We start from the raw sequence: 16,077 nt of genomic DNA, 5'->3' as shown, positions 1-16,077 counted from the left end.
ATGAATATCTTCCTGATGTGTCCTCAGGGCTCCCAGAGAGATCACAGCCATAAACATTCACCAGGCGTCCAGCAGCATCCCCACATGTGACTTCCTCACCAACACGCACATGGGCTACATGACCAAGGAGGACTGATTACACACAACCTTATACACAACCTAACTAAGAACAACGGCCACTCAGACTGAGAGAGATACATGCACACTAGCTACTAGGGCTGGGAATTACCAGGGACCTCACGATACAATATTTATCATGATACTTACGCGCCGATACGATATGTATTGCGATTCTCACAATTCTATATGTATTGCAATTCAATACTGTGATTTCATTGCGATTTGATGTTCCAAACATATTGCTCACCATATGTCTGCTGCCGAGGGACAGGAGAGAGCCATGAGAACGAGTTTTTAGCATGGAAATAAAAGTGATGAAAACAAATTGGCTCCCTATTTAAAAAGAAAATGAAGAACAAACTCTGAAGGAAAAATGCTAAGAGTTTTGGTGCAGGTTACAGACAGCTAATTGTCAAAACGATACGATATATCATCAGAAATAATGTCCCAATATGTAACTGTGTCGATATTTCCCCCATCACTACTGGCTACTCACATCAGTCTCACTAGCTGAGAGACGGGCAGTAAGAGCTGCAGAACGAGCATATGGACCTGCCTCTGGGGTTAAACTGAACTGTCGGGCCTGCAGAAGAACACAACAGAGAAACAGTCCGAGCGCTGCAGGAATGCTCCGACCTTCCCTGGAAGACCATCTCACCAACCGACATTTTAAACCATTAGTCAGCTACTTTTCATATCTCAGTATCATAAAGTAGAATCAAGAACACAGACAACACCAAACACCTGGGTGGAATTCAGGACTCCACAACCTTCTGAACATTAAGATATGACATGATCTCTAAACCCTTAGCAGAGTCCAAAACGTGTACATTTCCTCCAATAGTTCTAGAATACTGGACCGTTGGCTTTCATCGTTTTCCAATTATCAGCGCTGCTCAGGCTATTTCTCCAACCGTCGCCACGTTCAAATGAATAGCGGGAGCCATGTTGGTCGGGAATTTGGGGGAGGTGCGCAGTCAGGCTGTGCATCCCCTGCGGATGGTGGTCGTAGATCCAGATGCGGCACAGTGGGCCGCAGGACTATCGCGTCTCTGCGTCTGTGGACTCTGAATTAGCTTTATATTGTTATGGGGTCCCCACTCCCCTGACATTTTAGTGATAGAAAATGGGGTCCCCGTTGGTATACCGTTGCTTTACTCTATATGACGACAGATCAGTATATCTGTTCTACTCAATAAACAGTATTTATATAACGCTGTGCCCTACTGAATGCGACCCCGGGGATCAATCATAACATACCTGGCTTAACCGTTTCTTTCATAATCTGTTTGTATAACTGGTTTACCGGACAGTCAGACTAATGTACTGTATCCACTGACTTAATCACAGCTGGGCTCAGTCTGGTCCCTTTAAAGCACCACACAATGTGAGATAAACCTTTTATTGAACATTGTGGGTCTTAAACATTGTCGAATGCTTCAAAATAGATGTCTATGGGACAGTGTGTCTGGTGTCCTCTCTCTCACCTTGTAACAGGATTATGTGTGAATCAAATGGTTGAATTTTTCTCTCAAATGGCCACAACAATGCACGCCACTAGGCCAAATATGTGCTTTGATTGAAACTAAAAACATGTAGGCTGTGCTAGTTTGTTAACGCCATCTGCTCGAGAATTTGCTCGCTGGCCTAATTCAAAGCAACAGTGTAGGTTCCTTTGAAATTGTACCCTTATAACTCAAGAAGATGTAAATGCATATCCTCATGAAACTCCGTTGAGATCAAATGGTCGGGGTGCAAATGCCGCATAGAAGTGTCACCAGTAAAACTTGAAGAATTAACAGTCTTAATACCATTGTACTCTTCTGGGAAACAGTGTTCTTTTCATTCAGACAATTCAAGATTTAGAAATCAGAATGCAATTGGTTCAATTCTTTTCCATGAGGGATTTGTCCTGAATTGACTGAGTTGAACTGGAACAGGGCCCAATCCTGACTGTTGTGTTTGTGTCTAGACTGTTCTCAAGTGTCACATATCAGCCTGATCACAGATCTGTGTGTGTTTCAGCCGACTAAGCATGTATGCAATGACAACAATAGCCAGAGAAGTTGAGCTGAACATGCACATACAGATCTGGGACCAGGCTAGATGGATATGTCAATGAAGGAGTGCTATAACTTGAAGTGTTGGACAGTAGGGATGGAGGGGCCACATCTGTGTGAGTCCAAGGTTAACGTTGTGTTTTTTACTTGGTCCACTCCCCTCTGGAGTAGGGTTGACCGTCAGTTGTTGGTAAAGTGCATTTGTAATGTTATGTTTTCGATACAGTATGTATGTCCCTACCACTATGACTGTGTATTTGTGTACATTGTGTGTATGACTGACTCCAGTTTTTGTTTGTTCACTTCATATCAAGCCCCGCTACCAGCAAAGTCATTACTATGGTGTGTTAGAATGTGTTTGTGTGCATTATTTATGTTTTTTGTGTTAGTGTGTGTGTGTTGGGGTAAATGTGGTGTGAATATGGGTGTACTGTGTACCTGTATACGAGAGTGAGAGAAAGTTAAGGTGAATTAATGAAAATATCTTTGAATATGATGCATTTTGGATGTTGTGTGTACATGGTTGTTGGTGGACATTTAGCTTGTGTAGGAGTGAAGATGATAGGTGTTATGTTTCAGTATGAATCTGGTAAGTGTGTGGTGTGCTCACTCTAAACTGAGTGGTCACCTTGCCCGTTTGACCAAACTTTATGTATTGTAGAAATAATATCAATTGACCATTATATTTTCATTTTCCAGTGCACACCAAAAATATGATCAATATTCTTGTATTAAAATGGAAAACTTGTTTATAAAACTGTGGTTGTTTTTGAAGTGACTTAGCGTCTTGTTATCCCCCCTCCGCCCCAGGATGCCCTTTCCCGATTCCCTCACTCCCTCTTCCTCCCTCTATCTCTCTTTCTCTGAGAGCTTCTTCACACTTTTCAAAAAAATACAGTCGGCTACTCATATTACTCAAATGTAAACTTGCCTACTTGCTACATCTCACCCGCTTCCTCTGGAAGTAGAGCAGGACACTCGTCCGACCATTGCCGCCCTTGAAACAGGCCAGAGTAAACAGAATTGCTTCGTTGAGCCAACATTCCGACAGTATAAATGGTAATAGCAGAGCAATGTTTTTGAAGCAGCTGAAATGCATTGACATTTTTAGCTGAAATTGCAGTAACAGCCCGTTCCATTCATTTTCTAATAATAATCATATTTAGCGGATGCTTTAATCCAAAGTTCCATCCAGCTATGCATGCATATGATATCATACGGTTGGCCCCAGTTGGAATCAAACTCATAGCCCTTGGCGCTGCAAGTGCCATGGTCTACCAACTGGGCCACATTTTCTCCACCTCTCCCTCTCTCCTTTTAGCACAGCCTGTGTGATAGGGCTGCAGTAGATTTTGAGAGATTACAGGGTGCTGGACTGAGGAGGCTTTGGTGGGATGGTAGAATCAGATGGCAGTACTTTACATTCTCAGTGTGGCTCAACTCCCATGCCTCGCTCCCTTTTTTTATACACGAAAGGATCTGGTTCATTGAGGGATTAAACTCTTTAAGTAGTGGCCTTCTTTGACCCTCAAATATCACTTACTATTCTAGAAGCCAGAAACACAAAGGCACAGGTCACTGACAGAGCCCACCTTTGGACACATCAGAGCCAGTATTTTTTTAGATACCTAGGCAGGGATAGAGACAGCTAGGTTTCCATGTACTAGCCAGAATGACCCGACATGCAAACATCAGAGAGAGCCATGTTTGTCAACAGATGCTCCTTGTTATCATATTCTGTGATGGTATCAGAGCTGTGTGACATAATATGGTCATGTTCAGCATCGCAGCATTTGTTCCAATAGTGTTTTGCTCATTACTCTTAGATCAGGTTAGATTATATATTTAACTAGGCAAGTCAGTTAAAGAACATATTCTTATCCACAACGAAGGCCTAGGAACAGTGGGTTAACTACCTTGTTCAGGGGCAGAATGACCGCTTTTTACCTTGTCAGCTCGGGGATTCGATCTAGTAACCTTTCGGTTATTGGCCCAACGCTCTGACCACCTAGGCTAGATTAGAATAGATTGGGTTTGGTTTCTGTAAAATTTGGTTACTGTAAGGTTTGGTTACTGTAAGGTTAGGGCTGGGATAAAGGGACTGATCTGAAAAAGGGGTTATGCATCTGATCCTGTGGACCTTGTGTATAATTTCCAACAGGCTCCGTTAAACGAATAGATTGAAAAAACAGGTACCGAATTCAGTCATACAATGTACTGTAGTATTATGTGTTGTGTTGTTTCATTCTGTGGATCATGTTGATGGACCAGGGAAATTAGTCATTATTGCTTCCGATTTAGTTGCTGTGAGCATAGATTTTGTCATGAACTGCTTGTGCATGCAAAACCACACACACCTCATGGTGCTCCTCCACTGTTGTAAGATGTTACATAAAAGGGGAACAAAGAAAACATGGTGTGCCACTCGAGGGCTCCCGAGGGGCGCAGCAGTCTAAGGCAGTGCTCGAGGTGTCACTACATACCCTGGTTCAATCCTGGGCTGTATCACAACCGGCCTTGATGGGAGTCCCATAGGGTGGCGCACAATCTAACCCCCTCATGTTCACCCTGTTGGATAATGTGTCTAACCCCCTCATGTTCACCCTGTTGGATAATGTGTCTAACCCCCTCATGTTCACCCTGTTGGATAATGTGTCTAACCCCCTCATGTTCACCCTGTTGGATAATGTGTCTAACCCCCTCATGTTCACCCTGTTGGATAATGTGTCTAACCCCCTCATGTTCACCCTGTTGGATAATGTGTCTAACCCCCTCATGTTCACCCTGTTGGATAATGTGTCTAACCCCCTCATGTTCACCCTGTTGGATATTGGTTCACTATCTTAAGAATGAATCTGGTTTGTATTCATAAGGCATCTCCAGAGTAGGAGTGCTGATCTGCTTTGAGATCATGATGAGTGAGATTATATGGGGGATCCCAGATCAGCACTCCTACTCTGAGATGCTTTATGAATACGGCTCCTGATCAAATAAAACAGTTCACCATATAGATACTGTAGATATAAGATGGGTGTAGCAGAAACATCCACATCAATTGGACAAACAGAAGGTAAGAACCTAATATTCTTTTATTGTAATATACTGTACATTATATCATATTTCACTTTTATTTTCTGAAGCAGATTTACAAAATGAACGTATACACCAGAAACAACTATTTTCTCAATAGTTACCTACCAGTAATTGAATAGAAATGAAATAATTTTTGTTTTTTGTTTCCGTTAACAAAAATCAACACCCTTTCTGGACAAAGTGTAGTGTGAGCATACATTTCTTGTCATTTCAATAGATCCAACAGTATGTACAAAAATGATGTATTAACTTAAATCATTCCAAGTCAACAGGTGCATTACACATACCTGTACATACAGTACACACAAACACACATTACAGAGCAGCCGTGTTCTCTTGGAGTGTCTAACGGCAAAAAAGATTTCAAAGTAGTTGGTTTCATGCAAATTACATTTTCATAGCAATAGAACAGAATTGTAAAATGATTTATCTTGTTTTATGACATCTAGTTTCTCATTCACTCTCATCTCTGATTTACTATACTGGACGGTAAGCTAACTTTTCCTTTCTGGTTACATTAAAAAGATGTACATTCCTTTGCATAGATTTTGTTATAGTGTGGAATGGACAGAGAACATTCCCTAATTGGTTCTTTGGACTCCCCGTAACCAGTAGAAGGATTTGGAGAGTCTGTCATATGTTGAAGATTCTGGATCCGCTTTGAAAAACCGCAGAGGGGTTGGGAGAGAGCTTAGTCCTAACCAACTGCTCCTGCAAAAAGACAAACAACACATGGGTTATTCAAAGATGATCACAAGCAATGCAGGTCTTGTGCTGTTCAGATAGGATATGTGATATACACTCAGAGGCCAGTTTATTAGGTACACCACCCTGTTCACGAAAATGGTTCGCTCATACAGTGAGTCATGTGGCCATGGCTTGCTATATAAAGCAGGCATAGAGGCATTCAGTTACTGTTCGATTGAACATTAGAATAGGCCAAACAAATTACTTAAGCGACTTTGAGCGTGGTATGATCGTCGGTGACTGGCGCGCCGGTTCCAGTATCTCAGAAACGGCCGGCCTCCTGGGCTTTTCCTGCACAACAGTGTCTAGGGTTTACAGAGAACGGGGCGACCAACAAAACACATCCAGTCAGCGGCAGTCCTGTGGACGAAACCAGCTCATTGATGGGAGAGGTTGAAGGAGAATGTCAAGAAACCTGCAAGCTAACAGGCGGGCCACCAACAGACAAATAATGACGCATTACAACAGTGGTGTGCAGAACGGCATCTCGGAACGCACAACTCTTTGGTTCTTGTCATGGATGGGCTATTGCAGCAGACGACCACACTGGGTTCCACTCATATCAGCCAAAATCAAGAAGAAGCGGCTCCAGTGGGCACGCGGTCCCCAACACTGGACAATTGAGGAGTGGAAAAAACAATGCCTGGTCCAACGAATCCCGGTTCCTGTTGCGTCATGCTGATGGCAGAGTCAGGATTTGCCGTAAACAGCATGACTCCATGGACCCACCCTGCCTGGTGTCAACGGTACAGGCTGGTGGCGGTGGTTTAATAGTGTGCGGAATGTTTTCCTAGCACACATTAAGTCCCTTAATACCAACTGAGCAATTTTTGAACGCCACACCTTGTGAAATTCACCCCCCCCGAACAATTCAGGCTGTTCTGGAGGCAAAGGGGGATCTGGCCGGTACTAGATGGGTGTACCAAATAAACTGGGCACTGATGGTACGATAATATGAGAGGTGACTTGTTTGGTTGTGCAGTCATAGTGCATCAGCCCTCCTGTCAGTGGACTGGTAGACATAATTAATCACAGGAAATGCTACTGATGCTATTTTCTGAAAGAACATCCAGCCGGAACCTACATGAATGGAACTTCACTCAACCCTGAAATGAAGTATGCATGCTGCATCCATCAAGTAGCGTGTTCCAGGCTTGATATGATGATTAGATATGGATCTGCCTGTTCCAATGTAGCTGATTGGTAGTGGTACAATGGCCAAACGGAAGGTTTGTTTGGCAGAGTCGTAGTCTGTGTTCTCAGTAGCAGTCTCTTCAGCCAATGACAAATAGGATATGACTACTACTGTATTTGCTGGATGTGAGGCTGTGTCTGTACGTGAAATTTGTCAAACTTCAGCTTCGAAGTGTGTGCTTCAGTCTGTTTGCATATGTGTTTGTGTATCTGTGTGTATGTTCACCTCCTCCCACACACACTCTTTTCCACTCAGTATAGCAGCCAGGTCTGCCTCTCTCCTAAATGAGATTCACGCTGAAATGACTGCAAGCCACTGCATCGCATCACACTGGCAAAATGGCAAATAATCCCTTATTGCTCACTTTATCACTCTCTCTTCCTCTCACCCTTTCCATCCCTCGCTCTCCCTCCCTCCCTTGATATAACCCTGCTGGTTTGGCTCATGACAGTGGCTGTTGTCAGACACATCGTGGGAAAAGGGAAAAGTTCCAATTCAACCGAACAGGGGAACAGGAAAGAGAGAGAAAAAAGAGGAGCGGGTCTGGAGGGAGGGAGGGCGAAAGGAGAGATGATGAGAGTGAGGAAAGGGGTGCAAAGGGAGGTGATTTGCAGGATGCTTTGTGTCTTCACAGTTTGATCCTCTCTTTATGCAGCCCATTGTAAACCACATCCCCATTTCTCCCCTGTTTATCTGTTTCGGTACAAAGTGGGAAAAAACTCTTTATGTCACATTTAAAAGCTGAGGCAATGTTCTCCATCAGTGCTAAAAACAAGATTCTTAATGTCTCATGGGAGAAAACACTCTCAGTAGACGCATTGATGGGAACAGAATTTTAGGTCTAGGTGTTTACCAGAAACATTCATGGAGCACTCAGAAAGCTTGCATGTGTTTCAGAAATACATGGCTTGTAGCCTCTTTCTTAACTGTAAGGGTACTGCTAATTTGAAAAATATATATATACATTTTTAATCACTCCCTCTCATAATCAAGTTTATTGATTTTGGTTCCAGAAGCATAATGAGGACGACAGTATTAATTCCCTTGATGGGTGGGTGAATGCTATGAAAGCGGATCAACTTCTCAGAGGTTTATCAGCACACACTGTAATGGTACTAACCGCTCACTACCTGTATGCATGGCTCTGTGCACTATGCTCTAGTGTTGCCCGCATCCCCGGGGAAACGTTACACAGCTGTGCTTTTGTCTATCCATGACCTTGACGAGTCAATGAAAAATGTTTCCATTGACCCATCATGTCGATGGACAATACCCCGAGGTCTGTGTGTGTGTGTGGTCAGATGGCTTAGTGGGTTGGGGTGTCAATAATGACTTGGCAGTGTGTGGGGACTGGGACCGGAATATTTAATATAGATCCAATGGCTTTTGCGTCGTGTTGGCAGATTGCTCGGTGACCGATAAAAAGGATGGAGCACTAGGTCGTTGTTTGGGGTTAGAGGGGAGGTATTACTGAAGTAGAAGTTGATTGATGGGTTAGGGGGTGTACAGAGGGGGTGTCCAATATGATGACAATAGCCTGTAGTTGGTATCTGATGTCTACTTTTCTGGGCAGGAGATGGGGTTAAATCCTCTGCACCCAATTTGTACAACAGCTCTTACATCGTAGCCTACTGTGGTGTTGTACCTTTCCCTGCATGGACCCTGAACACACACACATCTCACCCTGTTTTCTGGGCCATGGTTATTAATAGACTATGACCTAGAGATGACATGTCTCATATTAAATCCTGTGGCCTGTCAAACACTGTTGGACTGGCCTTCTACAACACAGGTCCACCCAATCAGATTGAACAGAAAAACAAGTGTTCTTTTATTTTTATGCTCTCTACTTGTCAGTGTTCCAAACGGGACATTATTTGTCTTTTTCCCTAAACGTGCAAACGGCATCAGATAGAATGAATAGCAAGCGGCGTACTGGAATGACATTCAGTCTCATGGGATGGGTGGCCAACAATAACTAACTGAAAGCCACACCCCCCACAAGTGCATTGAGGCATATGTCACTGTGCTTGTACAGCTATATGCACCATGCCACTGCCCACTTCATTTGTTCATTTAGTGAATAAAACAGCTCACAATCCACTACCTTTATCACAGTCAACACACCTAGACTTTTTTGCTTTAATTAGTATTAAAAATGCAAAATGTTCTCTCAGCCTCATCGCAAAATGTGTAACATAGCATGAGATTATCTATAAAACTGCACATTTTCCTCTCTCCCCTATAGCAAAATATGTCAAATTGCAGGAAATTAGCTTAAAACAGCAACAATTTCTCTCACCCACATGGCAAAATGTGGAGAACAGCATGAGATTAGCTATAAAACTGCAAATGTTTCTCTTTGCCCCATGGCAAGATGTGTAGAATTGCAGGAAGTTAGCTGTTTTGTCTGGCTACGCTACTGCTACAACAGAAAGACTATACACTAAAACATGTTCTCCCATGTGATTGGCCAAAAATATGTTTATTTCAACTTGTTATTAAATTGACAACTGAAACATTCCTAGCAAGCAGTGTGCAGGAGTTTCTTCTTTCTCTAATCTCTCTGGCATAGATGACAACGAGTGAAAGCGGAAAAGCCGAGTAAGTCCAGCCCGGCCCGTTCTCCCCTACTCTCCGCTGGCAGATGGCACAGAGGAGCGTGGGCGGGGGGGTGCCACTAAACCCCTGGAGATTCCCCAAAGAGTTCCACTCCCTGTCACGCTAGGATCAAAACAGGAGAAGAATTATAGTACTGCTCTTTCTCTCTCTTGTCTATATGCATTTCAATCTCTGTCCGTCCCCCCCACTCCCTCCCTCTCTCCACACCTGAACCCACTTTGACACACCATCTCAGTGATTGAGTCTCCATATCCAATTGACCAGATGTCTGAATATGATTGACTTTCTTTTCTCCTCATATAACGCCTGTTCTAACCAGGTCAATGTCATAAGCCTGGCCATGTTCTGGTGTTACATAATCATCCGAAACAGCTGGGTCACTTTGAGCAGATTTAGGACAGCACGGGATGCTGCATCACCTAATTTACTCCCCTTGACTGCAATGTATTGAGAAAAACATTAGCTACTGTGACATTTTACCTTTCTGCAAAAACGTGTCAGGATGACCTTTTCAGGCTAATAATGGGCTGCTCTTAGAGATGCCTCCACTCCACTGGGAACACCTGGTACCTAGCTGGAACAATAGCTATATCCCAAACCATCTTTACCCTATATTCCCCATCCAGTATGTCTTTCACGTGCCTTTACCTTTAGCCAGAAATAGTACTATCTATGGAATAGGAAATCATCAGAGATGTATACAATGACTTCTGTAGGACGAGACACTACCACTTTGCTCACATCAAGGATTCGGCCTGAAACACCCTGAAACACACTGTGAAACACAAAAACAGGAGTCCTCTAACCTCTCCCATGGTTCCTATACTGAGGTCAGGTCTCTCTGGCAGGCTGCTCTGCTGGAGGCTGGCGGTGGTGGTGATAGGGGTGGTAGTGGCTATGGAGTAGGGCTGGAGTGGGGTTACGGTGTTTTGGGGGACGGTGGGGGTCAGCAGGTCAGCAGTGGAGGTGCTGGGAGTATGGTCCCTCTGGTGAAGCTCTGTGTGTCTGAAAGCCTCCCCACCTCCGTTGTAGGCGGCTTGGTAGCTGGTCTCATTAGGGAGGTGGGAGACCCCCGATCCGGGACTGGCATACGGGGCAGGGGGGCGTTGTTTCCTGGTGGTCTTCGCTGGTCTTGCCCCCGTCCACGGCCTGTACTCCTGTCTACGAGGAGGAGAGGATGGAAGGGTAAGAGAGCGCTCACGGTCTGCAAAAGTAGTTTTATTTTACAAACACTGCAAACATTTGGCCTTTAGCTTTTTGCTCTTTAAACTGTAGGCTATTTAACATAGAACATTTAGCAATCGAACCAACCAAATGATGAAGGAACCAATCAGAGAGCAAGGTAAGGCCTAATGACAGGTTTATCATTGAATGGTAATGACATGATTGGGGCTACAGCAGAGTGGGTAGAGGGGCTCAGGTGGGTTCTGTTAATGGGGCAAACGTTTTCAGTTTAGTGCATCTAGGGAATGAGGATGGTGGCATGCTGTCATCAAATAAATACAAAACAGTATTATTCAAAGTTAGCTGCCGCATCGGATTATCATTACATCAGGATCTCAGGCAGAATAGCTTCAATTTGTTTTTTTAATGGATTTAAAAAATAAAAAAGTGTGTCCAACATGGGAGGGTATAACAAGTGTGTGAGTTTCTGAATAATCGAAAGCGTTTTGCTGTGTTTCTACTTCAGCAACAGCCAATTTTACAGATTAAAGATATTGATTATTTCTGTAGCATGACACGTAATGTATCCAATTTCTTTCGCGCAAACATACACACACACACACGGAACACAAAGACCTAGCCTGATAGCAATTTCCGTTGAAAAGGGTATTACATGATTATGCATACTGCAGATTAGATTCAGGACAATGCCCCACTGTACATAATCCAACCAAATGATTTAACGAATTTCAGCGCGTGCATCATTAGCTAATAAATTAAAGCAAACTTGAAGCACACGAATGGAATCGTTATGTTTGAGCGCAATGGGTTATCAATGTTTTTTTTAGTGAGTGAAGAGCTCCAGGTGCTGAAATGAAAGATACACAGCGGTTCTGAAAGAACATCGTCAGAGTGATGGAACCTACCTGTAAGAGCTTTTGGCGGTTACCGTCCCCTGCTCCCCCCACCTCTGTCTGCCCCGCTCCTCTCTCTCCCCCATGTCCCCTCTAGTCTGGCTCGCATTGGGGTTACTGTTCACGGGGCTATCCGAACCATCTTCACCTCCTTTTCCGACATTGCTAATCCAGGGGAAATTCTCCTTCTTCGGAATAGGCCAGGGTTTGTAATCCTGCTTGTACTGGGTGACAGTGGAGAAAGGCACACCGGTTTGTTGGTAGTCCTCCTGGGGTTTGAAGTTGGGCTCCCTCCGGCCCCTCAATGACCTCTGGGTCCCCGGGGCATCTCCCGGTGTCTGGGGGGATCCGCGATGTTCCGTGGTGGAATAGTTGTGCCTCAGAACCCGGTCCGTCGGTACCTGCCTGGTGACGGATTGTACCTCTTGGTCGGTGATGTCCGAGTAGTTCTGTATGGTCAGTGGCACTGAAAGATCGGATTTATCAAACTGGTTCCAGAACCGAGCCAGACAGCACACTCTGCTTATGCACGGCCAAGCCATGGCGATTTGGTTCGAAAAAAAAAAAGGTCTAATCAAAGAAAAGGGGGAAAAAATTAAATAAAATAAGGAAAATTGAAAAAAAAAGATATATATATTTATCAAACGTTAGCTACATTCAGAAGTGCCGCCGTGTATATGCGCCCATTCCTGCAAACCTTCGCCAGCGTGCTGTCTCCACGCCACCGCTCTGGAATGCCAAGATGGGAGCGGAGCCGCTCGTAAACTGTCATTGCACATTCTTCTCACGTGGTACTGAAGGCTTCGAGTTGATGCAGAGAAATCTATAGCAAATGATTCATCTGAAGTCCAACAGAGAGAAAGGCTTTGCGATTGCTATTCAGGTCAAGTTAGTTATTCCATTACAAATTCAGCAATAATATGTTATTCTCTGTCATTCCAAAACTGCATCAAACATAATGGGCCCATCATGCACAACCCATTATTAGCCAAGTAATCAAACTCATGGTAGCCTATGCTCTCTGAACATAAATCTGAAACTGACATTAGGCTGAGGCTATATGGTCTAAACTTGAAGTATAAAAATAATAATTGAGAGGTGAATCACATCATGGCTCTGACAAGGCTTTATAAGGAGTAATTGCAGTCATCTGCTTGTGTGAAACCCTCCACATGGTTGCCATGAGACGGCTCTTGCTCATGTTGCCTCTGGTTACCACAGGTAAATAAACTGTTGACTCTATACTCTGGTAGTTGTCATATTTTCCCAGATAAACGCATTCATGTAATAAACCAGGGAAGCTTGAAGATCCAGTCAATTAACCAATTATACTAAACAAAAATAGAAAGGCAACATGCAACAATGTCAAAGCTTTTGCTGAGTTACAGTTCATATAAGGAAATCAGTCAATTGAAATAAATTAATTAGGCCCTAATCTATGGATTGACTGGGCAGCGGTGCAGCCATGGGTGGGCATGGGAGGGCATAGGTCAAACCAATCCGAATACATTTTTCAAATCACATGTTATTTGTCACATGCACCGAATACAATAGGTGTTTATTTACCTTACCGTGAAATGCTTAATTACTAGCCTTTAACCAACAATGCAGTTCAAAATCGGTTTTCCCCACAAAAGGGCTTTCTTAAAGACAGAAATACTCCTCAGCACCCTACCTCCCCCCTCTGACAACCCTGCAGACGAAGAAGCTGTGGGGCAGGTTGGACCTACTGCCAAATTCTCTAAAACGACATTGGTAGAGAAATTAACATTCAGGTCTCTGGCAGTTCTCTGGTTGACATTCCTGCAGTCAGCATGCGAATTAGATGCTCCCTCAAAACTTGAGAAATCTGTGGCATTGTGTTGCGTGACAAAACTGCACAGTTTAGAGTGGCCTTTTATTTTACTCAAAACAAGGTACACCTATGTAATTGTTTTATTTAACTAGGCAAGTCAGTTCCAAACAAACTCTTATTTTCAATGGCGGCCTAGGAACAGTGGGTTGACTGCCTGTTCAGGGGCAGAACGACAGATTTGTACCTTGTCAGCTCGGGGATTTGAACTTGCAACCTTCCGGTTGCTAGTCCACTGCTCTAACCACTAGGCTACCCTGCCTCCCCATTATTTTCTTTTCAATGATCATGCTGTTTAATTAGCTTCATGATATGCTACACCTGTCAGGTGGATGGATTATCTTGGCAAAGGAGAAATGCTCACTAACAGGGATGTAAACACATTTGTGCACAACATTTTTGATAAATACTATTTTTGTGCGTTTGGAACATTTCTGGTATCTTTTATTTCAGCCCATGAAACATGGGACCAGCATCACACGTTTATATTTTTGTTCAGTGTAGCTATAGAAAACCCAATTCATTCTTGTTTCTTGTGATCAGGCTACCTCTCAGCATTCTGTCCAGAGATTTAAAAAAAATCATGACTGAATTGCTTATAAAACGAAACTACCCAGTAAATAAGTCTCTAGATAAACTTGAAGATGGAGAGATGTGTTTTTTTTGTGTCAATTATAGATGGCGTGCTGGCATGGGAGGAAGGGAGCTTAACAGAGGTCCTAAAAACCGGAAATGCGTTACCTCTGGGTCATTAAGCCATTCCTATGTGACAAATGAATAGGGAAATATTGGGGTTTTGGGATGAACACTGAAAATACAGCCCATTATCATTCTGACAACGTCATCCTGGCAAGTTTTTGTAAAAAGGTCTAATGTCAGAGTAGCTGATATTTTTCTGAATACGTTGCAGTCAATGGGAAAAGAGGAGTGTCACAGGGTTGATTCTTATGTCAATACATAGCAGTCAATGGGAAAGATTAGTGTCACAGGGTTGATGGATAAGGTAATACATCGCATTCAATGGGGTAAGATTAGCTTCACTGTATGGACGCATAGAAAAAGGCATCACATACATGATACCCTAAACTCTCTTTCTCCCTGCTCTCTCTCTCTCTTTCCCCCACCCCTCTCTCCACTTTCCCATCTCCACAGACATGGTGCATAAGTCAATACATTGCATTCAAGGCAAAAAAGTTTGTGACAGAGCTGAAATGGGTAAGTTGATGAAATACTCAGACAGACATATCCACACACAGATAGACAGTAAGAGTTGAGGGTTCAGCCAGGAGGTGATATGAAGCTTGGGTTAGGGTTAGAGTTGAGGCTAGGTTTAGGGTTCAGCCGGGATGTGATATGAAGCTTGGGTTAGGGTTTGTGTTGAGGCTAGGTTTAGGGTTCAGCCGGGATGTGATATGAAGCTTGTGTTAGGGTTCGTGTTGAGGCTAGGTTTAGGGTTCAGCCGGGATGTGATATGAAGCTTGAGTTAGGGTTAGAGTTGAGGCTAGGTTTAGGGTTCAGCCGGGATGTGATATGAAGCTTGGGTTAGGGTTAGAGTTGAGGCTAGGTTTAGGGTTCAGCCGGGATGTGTACATAAAGCTAGGGTTAGGGTTCGTGTTGAGGCTAGGTTTAGGGTTCAGCCGGGATGTGATATGAAGCTTGGGTTAGGGTTCGTGTTGAGGCTAGGTTTAGGGTTCAGCCGGGATGTGATATGAAGCTTGTGTTAGGGTTAGAGTTGAGGCTAGGTTTAGGGTTCAGCTGGGATGTGTACATAAAGCTAGGGTTAGGGTTCGTGTTGAGGCTAGGTTTAGGGTTCAGCCGGGATGTGATATGAAGCTTGTGTTAGGGTTAGAGTTGAGGCTAGGTTTAGGGTTCAGCCGGGATGTGATATGAAGCTTGAGTTAGGGTTAGAGTTGAAGCTAGGTTTAGGGTTCAGCCGGGATGTGATATGAAGCTTGGGTTAGGGTTAGAGTTGAAACTAGGTTTAGGGTTCAGCCGGGATGTGATATGAAGCTTGTGTTAGGGTTAGGGTTGAGGCTAGGTTTAGGGTTCAGCCGGGATGTGGACATAAAGCTAGGGTTAGGTCCTCAACCTTAGACATAATCCTAACCTTAACGCAATTAACAATTATTTTATGTGCCCCTCCCCCACCACATGGAAGAAAGGTAGGCCTCACTTGAAGCCTGAATTAGTGCTTTTGAGTGACATCGGCAGAAGGGTTGAGTCAACATGTGGAAATGAAGTGAGGATGTTAGGGTCAGGGTTAGAGTTAGGGTTGAGCTGGGAGTTTATATGAAGCTAAAATTAGGTTTA

The 16,077-nt window shown here is 43.7% G+C and overlaps 2 protein-coding genes across 4 annotated transcripts in view; one reads left to right on the top strand and one right to left on the bottom strand.

The window, feature by feature from the left end:
- The window catches only part of yeats2 (YEATS domain containing 2), a 77,973-nt gene extending 75,036 nt beyond the window's left edge, over positions 1-2,937 (top strand). For 2 of the 3 annotated variants that reach the window (XM_031806733.1, XM_031806732.1), the window contains one exon: positions 28-2,937. In XM_031806733.1, the coding sequence (XP_031662593.1) occupies positions 28-136 (109 nt within the window). In that variant the 3' untranslated portion in view covers positions 137-2,937. The remainder of the gene's footprint in view (positions 1-27) is intronic. The other variant, XM_020462711.2, reaches the window with a different exon arrangement.
- A 2,309-nt stretch (positions 2,938-5,246) lies between these two features.
- Positions 5,247-12,802, bottom strand: LOC109872271 (microtubule-associated protein 6 homolog). The gene is made up of 3 exons (XM_020463450.2): positions 11,928-12,802; positions 10,644-10,998; positions 5,247-5,984 (listed from the first exon to the last, which is right to left on the bottom strand). The coding sequence occupies exons 1-3, from the start codon at positions 12,455-12,457 to the stop codon at positions 5,907-5,909; spliced, it is 963 nt and encodes a 320-aa protein (XP_020319039.1). The 5' UTR covers positions 12,458-12,802; the 3' UTR covers positions 5,247-5,906.
- Positions 12,803-16,077: the final 3,275 nt, after the last annotated feature.

The sequence above is a fragment of the Oncorhynchus kisutch genome, linkage group LG27 (assembly GCF_002021735.2).
Source record: "Oncorhynchus kisutch isolate 150728-3 linkage group LG27, Okis_V2, whole genome shotgun sequence".
Classification (NCBI taxonomy): Eukaryota; Metazoa; Chordata; class Actinopteri; order Salmoniformes; family Salmonidae; genus Oncorhynchus; species Oncorhynchus kisutch.
Note: the sequence above shows the minus strand (reverse complement) of the source record. Positions and strands in the feature narration are given on the sequence as shown.

Coding starts and splice junctions, on each gene's coding strand:
- LOC109872271 (XM_020463450.2), bottom strand. CDS start 12,457: ATGGCTTGGCCGTGCATAAGCAGAGTGTGCTGTCTGGCTCGGTTCTGG. Junction 10,999..11,927: donor ACCGCCAAAAGCTCTTACAG/GTAGGTTCCATC, acceptor TCCTCCTCGTAG/ACAGGAGTACAGGCCGTGGA. Junction 5,985..10,643: donor GTATAGGAACCATGGGAGAG/GTTAGAGGACTC, acceptor GTCTTTTTGCAG/GAGCAGTTGGTTAGGACTAA.